The 9,123-nt window shown below is 40.8% G+C and overlaps 1 protein-coding gene across 1 annotated transcript; it reads left to right on the top strand.

The window, feature by feature from the left end:
- Positions 1-2,359: 2,359 nt before the first annotated feature.
- Positions 2,360-7,474, top strand: soul5l (heme-binding protein soul5, like). The gene is made up of 8 exons (XM_053477565.1): positions 2,360-2,388; positions 3,998-4,057; positions 4,183-4,267; positions 4,501-4,621; positions 4,834-4,976; positions 5,190-5,353; positions 5,501-5,679; positions 7,237-7,474. Exons 1-7 carry the CDS (start codon positions 2,360-2,362, stop codon positions 5,673-5,675), a joined length of 777 nt encoding a protein of 258 aa, XP_053333540.1. The 3' UTR covers positions 5,676-5,679; positions 7,237-7,474.
- The last annotated feature ends 1,649 nt before the right edge of the window (positions 7,475-9,123 follow it).

The following is a 9,123-nucleotide window of genomic DNA, read 5'->3' as shown; positions in this document are numbered from 1 at the left end:
TGCTCCCATCAATCTGGAATGGATCACAGGTAATAAAATCAGTATAATAAATAAATGTAAGAACTTTAATATAGTAACTACTGTGTGGAAATCGGTTGCTTTAAAACTAGACACATTTTCAACATTTGGCTGTTTTAATTACCTTTAAGATATTTAGTCTATAACAGTGAAACTGTGCATTGAGTGGCCTGTAGTCATGATTAAAAAAAGTTTTATATACAAACATTATGATTTCACTGTTCTATCATATATTCTTTTTTCACAAAGAGCACATTTCAAGACCTCTACAGAGGTCAGGGATTATTTTTCATCAATTCACAGTCACATTTTTCACAGTCCTTGAATTGTTGCATCATCCCTAGCAATGGGGTCGACCACACCCCCTCACTAAGATAAAGGGTTTTGTACTTTCCTTACTCAGAGTTACTCTGGGAATTTTCCTGAATCACTTTTAGTTTAGGACTCCCAGCTAGGACTTTTTAAGCTAAGATAGAAGCTCTCTGAGGAAATTCTAAGGAGCTTTGTGAATACGGGCCCTGATCTTTAGTGTTAGTGAGAAGTTTCACCATTAAGCGAAGCCCTGAAGAAAATGTTCCTCAGCTGTTCACTTTCTGAGTTCTGCTCTCCTCAGTGTTTCACACTACAACTTCAGTTTGAAAGTTAATTGAACTAATTTGGGATTTTCTCTCATTTACGTCATTTAGCAGACACCTTTATCTCAGCACTTGATGGTGAATGACTTTGTTCAAGGGTGAGCAACATGGTGAAGTGTGGTGGTGACCATAATTCAATGCTTTAACCACTAAGCTATCCTAAATTTGAAGGAACACCTTTTAGAGGTCTTTTAACAATGTGCTGTGAAATTATGCTAAGCATGAGCACATGCTAATTCAGTGAAGCCTAAACAATGTTACTTGAAACCGATCAAATTAAATACCTTTTCAAGTGTAATTAATTAATTAATTCCTTTAATTCACAACAACAGAACAAACTTTAGTGATGAAAGCGAATGTGTTATCAGCATCTTTACGTTAGTCAGCTCTTTATTATTAATTGCATCAAATGTTGTTAATTTTTTTTTTTATCACTCCCTCATCGTCTATACTCCTTTATGTGGTATACAGGACACACACATACACACTGTGTTTGGTCTGTGGGAGGAAACCCACCAAGGACAGGGAGAACATGCACACAGACGCTGAGGTGGGAATCAAACTCATGACCTGAAGGTGTGAGGCGAATGTACTAACCATTACACCACCATGCCACCCAATTTCCATCAGGTTTAATTATTTATATTTTACATATTTACTAAAAAAATAAATAAATAAAAAGTCTAAAAAGTGTTATTGGTGGTTTAGGATAATTAATATAAATTATATAAATTAACATCAGTGAGTGTTTAATTAGTAATTTTTTGCACTGGGTAAACCCACAGCCAAAATAAAACCCAATTTATTGATGCAGTGTTTTTTTGTCTTAATTAAAGCAAATTAATTTCAAATGTTAAAAAGCATTTTATTTTTTTATTTATTAATAAATTTGCTACGATTGAGACAAATTCATCCTGAATAAATTACACTAGTGTTCGTATGCATTACTTTGTTTGTAGAAACAGTTAAAAGGTTAAATCTAATAATAATCTGCTGATCTTTAATGTAATCAGTGATATTATTATTATTATTATTATTATTATTATTATTATTATTATTATTTGAGGTTGAAGCCCACGTCCATGTCTGTGTGTCTCTCTGTACAGCAGAACTCTCTGTCTAACTTATTAATACAAAGAAATCCCATTCTGTAAGGTTGAGTATCTTACGCCTTGTTTACACTAAGTTGTCCTTCTTTGGTGCTCAGACAAATACACTCCCTGTTCGGTAATCGGAGAGTGAATCACAGATGAGAAATGGAAAAAGGAGATAAAAGGATAAAGATGAAGTTTTGTCTTAAAACCACTCCAGCGTGTTAAAATTCACTTATACCACTTCAGCGCTGTTATTTCAGCCAAAGTGAAAATATGAACTAATCCCAGTCAAAATATTCACTTTATCTTTTCTAATTAATATCTATTGGTGCAGGTGTTTGTTTACATTGAGACAGTAGCGCATTAGTAGATTATTTTACAGTAGATTATTAAATCCCACACATAACTGTTCATAACATCACTTTTACTCCACATTTAGATTCACTGATGGTGCAGATTAAACTTCAGACAGAGATCTAAGGACTGCAGGAGATTCAGTAACGTCTAGACGGACAGTTTTGTGTGATGATGTGACAGAATCTAGACTGGACAGACAGACAGGAGTGTTTCTGAGACTGGTCTCTGGTCCTCCAGTGTATGAAATGTAAAGACATGACTGTGGGAGTGAGTTCTGACCCAACGTACAGACTAAACCTCTCTTTAATTTATATCAGTTATTGTTTATGATTAAATAATAGTTTAAGCTTCATGAGGAGTGTCTGTGTCTTTAACTGTTCATCATTCATTCAGGTGTGTGTGTGTGTGTGTGTGTGCCGTAGCCCTGTGCAGCGTTTTAAAGCAGACTCCGGTTCAGCCTGACCACATCATCATCATCTTCATCTTCATCACTACACTGAACAGGACAGCATGTGAGTATGCGGTGATGTTGTGCTTTAATCCCACGCCTAGCTCCCTGTGTGTGTGTGTGTTTGTGTGTGTGTGTGCCTTTTATAGATTGATAATATAAATGTTGAGATATTTAGTGGATTAATCAGTAAATAATCTGCCGGTGTATGCGTTAGTTTTTACACCCAGTGATTAAACATCATGATCTCTTTAATATTCATCAGCACCCGCTGAGTGTTTAATCCAGACTGAGGATGTTTTATAATGAACAGATCAGTGTTACTGCATGCAGAGAGAGAGAGAGAGAGAGAGAGAGAGAGAGAGAGAGAGTTTCTAATATTAGCTCTTCTCTCCCGCACTGCAGCACAAACCACAGCTCCCGCATGACTCAGGAGGACTAACTGGGTCAGGGTTAGGGGTCAGGGGTAGGGGTCAAGGGTAGGGGTAGGGGTCATGGGTAGGGGTAGGGGTCAGGCTTAGGGTTAGGGTTAATCCTAGTGCATGCTCGAAAAGCTAGACTCCTTCGCATATCAAAACGTACAAGTCATGCAAGAACTAAGCTTTTGGTATAACTTTTGAGTGATTAATCAGAAAGAGATTTATTGACAAGTACGTTTGCACATACAAGGGATTTGTTTTGGTGACAGAAGCCTCCAGAGACAACAACAACACAAAAAAAGGTTTAATGCATGCAGTTAATGCACGGCTAACACTTTGCTTGCAGAGCTTCAGTGGTACACCGTGAGAGCCGTGTCCTCCTCAGCAGATCTCAGACTGAACAGTGTGTGTTTCTACAGCGTGTGTTTCAGAAGGCCCCATGTGACTCCGGGTTTCATTACAGGACTTAAGCAGTGTGTGTCTCTGGGACAGTCCGCACTCAGACTGAGCAACAATCCCATTCTTTAGAAATCAGACGTCTGACAACAAAACACACAGTGTTCATTATTATTACAATCAGATTTGTTGCATAAATGTTATGATAATGTTTATGGGGTTCTGTTCATCCCCTGAAGTTCTGTGTGTAATATTTACAACCTTAATGCAATTGTTTCTATCAAAAACACAAACGATATGAAGGGGCAATCGAATCGGAAAGTGAAGACATTAGCTGTGGTCAGTGATTATTAGTTTAGAACAGCCGTGGTCAGGGATTAGTGACTGGGAACTAATTAAACTGTATCACTGCTGAATGTGGAACTGAAACAACTTTCTCTTAATATTCATATTATTATTCATATGTGATTCCCAGAGAAGAAAAGTGTTTACTGTGTAGAAAAAACAAGGGAATATTCTGTAAGACTCTGAATGACCTCAGACCACTGATGATGCTCCCTCTATCCCTCTCCCTCCCTCCTCCCACCCGCCCTCCCTCCCCCCTTGCCCCCCCCCTCTCTCTCTCCACAGGTTTCTTCTCAGCTCTATCCTGTCCTTGTCTCTGCTCCTGGTGACTGACAGTGAAGTGAGGTAAAGTTCACTAGATTCTGCTTTCCATGCATTTTGCCTAAATGTCATATATTTGTTAATGCTAAATCTGTGTGTGTGTGTGTGTGTGTGTGTGTGTGTGTGTGTGTGTGTGTGTGCACTCCCAGCCCGACTACGCCCCCACTCAGTTACTGTAGCGAGCCTAAAGACTGCCTGCAGTATGAGTTGGTGTGCCAGACGGAGGAGTATGAGGTAAAGTCCAGGTTATTCACTGTGTTCTCACGTGTCATGTTGCTGTAAATGGTTTCCTTGATGATTTGACACTGATCTCTGTGATATCTAGTATAAGTTCTCCGCTCCTGCAGATGTGATTGAAGCCCCTCAGAGATTTCCAGCTTGAAATTCATTTTGTTGCTCAAAATAAGAAATTAAAGTGTGTGTGTGTGTGTGTGTGTGTGTGTGTGTGCGTGTGTGTGTGTGTCTAGGTGCGACACTACCCTTCCACTCGGTGGGTGTCGACTGATGCTGAAGCTTATCTCATGGGCGTTGGAGCAGCAATGGCCTTCAGACGGCTCTACCAGTACATCACTGGAACCAACCAAGCTGGTGTGTGTGTGTGTGTGTGTGTGTGTGTGTGTGTGTGTGTATGTGTGTGTGTGTCATAGGTACTGAGATTCAGTCTTCTCTAATCTGTTGAGACTGTGTGTGTGTGTGTGTGCGTGTGTGTGCGTGTGTGTGCGTGTGTGTGCGTGTGTGTGCGTGTGTGTGCGTGTGTGTGCGTGTGTGCGTGTGTGTGTGCGTGTGTGTGTGTGTGACAGGTATTCAAATGGAGATGACCGCTCCAGTTCTAGTGGAAGTCCCAGAAGAGACTCACACATGGGAGCCGGCGCTCTACACACTCAGCTTCCTGCTTCCTTCAGTCTTCCAGCGGGATCGTCCTCCAGCTCCGACCAACGACAAGGTGAGAATCCCCACGTGTACAGTGACGAGTCCAGTGACGGGGCGACAGTAAGACTGGCTTCAACATCACACGTGTTCACAAGACTATACACTCATTAATATCCATTCATCTTCATCAGCTACTTATTAATATAATTAATAGATCATTCATGGAATTCAGTTAATGCACTAGTACTTTAAGCTATAATAATGTGTGTGTGTGTGTGTGTGTCAGCTGTACTTTACAGAGATGCCTGAGATGGATGTGTATGTGAGGAGTTACGGTGGATGGATGCTCTCGGTCTTGTCTCGACTCCACACACACCTGCTAACCAAAGAGCTACAGAGAGTTAATGCTAACTACAACCGCACACACCACTACTCTGTGGGCTACGACAGGTATACACACACACACACACAGTCAAAGCCAAGCAGGCATATTATCTATACAAAGTTAATTCCACCAACTTAAAAATAACATAACTGGTGTGTGTGTGTGTGTGTGTGTGTGTGTGTGTGTGTGTGTGTGTGTGTGTGTGTGTGTAGTCCTCTGAAACTCTTACACAGACATAATGAGGTGTGGTATGTGGTGAACGGGGAGCCTGTGTGCAACGGGACGATGCATAAACCCACTCAGAACACCACCCATGTCACTCCTCCTCCTCCTCCTCCTCCTGCTACTGCTGTCACTCCTCCTTCTCCTCCTCCTCCTCCTCAATAAGCAGGTAACCACCCAGAACATCACACGTCTCTACAGTCTAGCGCCCCCTGCTGATCAAACGGGCCTGATGTAAAACTGACCCGGCCATCTGGGAGGCGGTTTTATCAGTTTCCAGCTGACACAAAGAGAGAGATTTGTGTTGATCAGCCGTCCAGCGTGGAGACGAGGCTCATCCTGGTCAGAGACGAGCTCCTGTTGTCCCAGATACATCATGTACTTGTGTTCTGTTTGCTGATTTAGAGTAGATTAGAGATGGGTTAAACTGGCGTAGGACTGTTGTAAAGTTTTCATTAGCGTTATTAAGCTGATCATGGTGTCAGTTAGCGTTTATTGCATTTTTATTGTTAAAGCACTTTTTCCGCTTACAACTTTAAGTAGCTGTCATTCTTCCAATCTAGTTTTCTAATGACTAAGCGCCAAATGGCTAAACACACTGACGTGAGCGCACACGCGGTGACCTCAGACACTCATCAGCGAGGTAGGGTGAGGTATTTAACGACAGGATGTAAACTATACCCTGATATTCTGCTTAATCAATGTGAACTTAAACAGCTGGATCTTATTAAACATCTGTAATACCCAATGACTGACGTTTCTCAGGACACTGCTAGCTGGTTTCTCGTCATGTATTTGATGATGAGATTATTATTTGGTGCGGGGCTCAGGGTATTATGAGTGACGGAAGTGATCACCATTAGAGCTGTGTCGGTACCTGTGTCGGACTCACTTAATGCACATTATGCTTCAGTTCATGCCACACTGCCCTCTAGTGCTCATGTACGTACTGTGCAAGAGTCAAGGGTGTCGTCAGAAAAAAGGGGAAGTTAAACATTATAAAACCCAGAGTAGGGTTAGGGTTGGGGTTAGGGTTAGGGTTTAGGTTTGGATTAGCAGTAAATGAAACAAAGTCAGTATTTGGTGTGACGATGCTCTGAGGACCCGGTAGCCTCGGATACAATATGTGTAGTTCTATAAGGTTATAAATTAGCTATTTGTTTTTACTCAGCACCCTGCAGAACCACACACAATTCTTCTGGGAAGTTTGACTCTCGCACCTGCTTCCCTTTTGCATGCGAAACCCGGCAGCTTCCATCCTGTTTTTGTCTGTAAAGTGCTCGATTATGTAATGTGCTGCTTTCTGTTTTGGCACACAAATATTTTTCTGTAATTTTTCATTTTGTGGTGGAATATTGATATTCGAAAATCAGAAATGTTTTTGTACTGACCCAATAATGAAACTGCTCAAAATAATTGGGAAAGTTTGTAGAAAAAACCCAGGGTGCTAAGACTTTTGCACAGAACTGTATTGCTGTTCTGAGGTTCTGGGGTTCTCCACTGGGGTCCTGAAAGGTTTCTCTCTCGGTCCTTGTGAGAGGATGTATTGAACACTTCCTACAAGGCTTTTAACCCAAAAACACACTCAAACACACACCTCAATTACTATTAATCCCTGTCTGTTATCATCGTATCTATTACACTTATTATATATCTAATAACATCAGGCACATTGATCCACTTAAACTCCTCACCTTTTACTTTGTCTCTTTCTTCTTCTCCCCAGGAGGCACCAGTGGGACCGGTCATGTGACTCTGCATGTGTTTAGCAGACACTCCAAGCAAACACACTGCGAGCTTTTGCATGAGCATCGAACTAACAGGGTAAAATAAACACTCCCTAGCTTGAGCTCAGTGTCTCCGTCAGCTTGTAGAAGAGTTGATTCCATGGACTGCATCTGATATCATTTCATAATCTTCATCCTGCTTTCGCTAATAAAACTCTACCATCACATGTGCTAATAGCTGCTCTGAGATTCTCATATGATTTGTTTTTCTGAGGTTCCAGGGTTAGATTCAAACCTCTTGCTTGTGTATTTGTGATCGACTGAGTTCTAATGATTCTAATTATTATTATAATTCCACAGAGAGCGTTCCATCACAGAGATGCAAAAAAATCATTATAGGATGAATCTTCTGTAATGAATGACAAATAAAGACAAACCTGAGAAATCCAGAAGCCAGCATGATTCTACATTCCAACACATTAACCATTAGCATTACTTTAATTATATTTGACATTTTTTAATGTTTCTTTAGCAAAAAACAGTTCTCAGACACAGGGTTCAGCAGTTTAAGCGTGTGTTAAATCTCCAGCTGCTTTTTGTTTTAATTATTATTCCTCACACTCCCTGGTTCACCCCTCCTTCAAACGTACAGTTTCAGTGTCTACTGTATGTAAATGAGCTCCTGCTAAGCCACACCCCTTCAAATGAGGTCACAACATGAAGAAAATCTGATTGGCTTGCAAAAAATAAAAATAAAAAGATGTTTAAACTCACAGACCGGAGACACGTTTCACTCTCTAAACCTGACAAAAATAGGTGAATTTTAAAGGAGGCCGAAATAACTAGAAAAGCTGAGAAGTCCTCGTGAAAGTCAAATGCTTTGATTTATTGAATGTATTAGATGGAACATTGTACAGTTTCCAGTGTCACAACATTGGACGCAATTCTTTATATGTATAGAGCAAATATAGTGGAAGTGCTAAGTAGGTACTGGACAAACACATTTATCAAGCTGACCTTTAAGGCAAAAAAATATTCCAGTCTTTGCAGATTTCTTCCAAAAATCTTTTTTTTTTATCCTAACCATAATTACAAGGATTTCAACTCTGTACCATACGAAAACACGTCTTTCTTCCATGTATATCATGAAAACAGTTCTAGCTTCGGCGGCACGGTGATGTAGTGATTAGCACTGTCGCCTTGCACCTCCAGGGTCTGGGTTCGATTCCCGGCCAGGTTAGAGTCCTGTCTTTGTGTGCATGGAGTTTGCATGTTCTCCCCGTGCTTGGTGGGTTTCCTCCGGGCACTCCGGTTTCCTTCCACAGTTCAAATACATGCAGATTAGGCTAATTGGCGTTCCCAAATTGCCTGTGGTGTTTGAATGCGTATGTGTGTGCCCTGCAATGGATTGGCACCCTGTCCAGGGTTACTCCGCCTCGTGCCCTAAGTCTCCCGGGATAGGTTCCAGGCCCCCACAACCCTGAATGCAGGATAAAGCCGTATATACAATGAGTAAGTGACTGAGTTCTTGCTCTTTCCTGCTATTGTATGTTTTGGAAAATTATGTTTCTTCTGGTTCTTAAGATTTTCTTGTCTCACTGGTGAGATCCTCTGCACACTGTTTCCTAAAAATACAAAAACCTAAACATTGTGTTTTGATGTTTAATGCTCTAGAAGTTCCACGAAGTTCATCAGAAGTTAAACACACAAACATATTCAATTACTCGAGGAGAAAAGTCCAGATACAACTATAAATACATTCGCAACAAACATAAAACATTTTAAACTCTGAGTGTAGACCTCAGATCAGGTTTTTGTGACAGAGAATTATGGACATGTGAGGAATCTGACTTCGTACATCAGCTACCTGAATACAATTCAATCAT

The sequence above is a fragment of the Clarias gariepinus genome, chromosome 18, assembly GCF_024256425.1.
Source record: "Clarias gariepinus isolate MV-2021 ecotype Netherlands chromosome 18, CGAR_prim_01v2, whole genome shotgun sequence".
Lineage (NCBI taxonomy): Eukaryota > Metazoa > Chordata > Actinopteri > Siluriformes > Clariidae > Clarias > Clarias gariepinus.
The sequence above is the reverse complement of the archived record's forward strand: the minus strand, read 5'-3'. Positions and strand labels throughout refer to the sequence as shown.

Coding starts and splice junctions, on each gene's coding strand:
- soul5l (XM_053477565.1), top strand. CDS start 2,360: ATGACTGTGGGAGTGAGTTCTGACCCAAC. Junction 2,389..3,997: donor GGAGTGAGTTCTGACCCAAC/GTACAGACTAAA, acceptor CTCTCTCCACAG/GTTTCTTCTCAGCTCTATCC. Junction 5,354..5,500: donor TACTCTGTGGGCTACGACAG/GTATACACACAC, acceptor GTGTGTGTGTAG/TCCTCTGAAACTCTTACACA.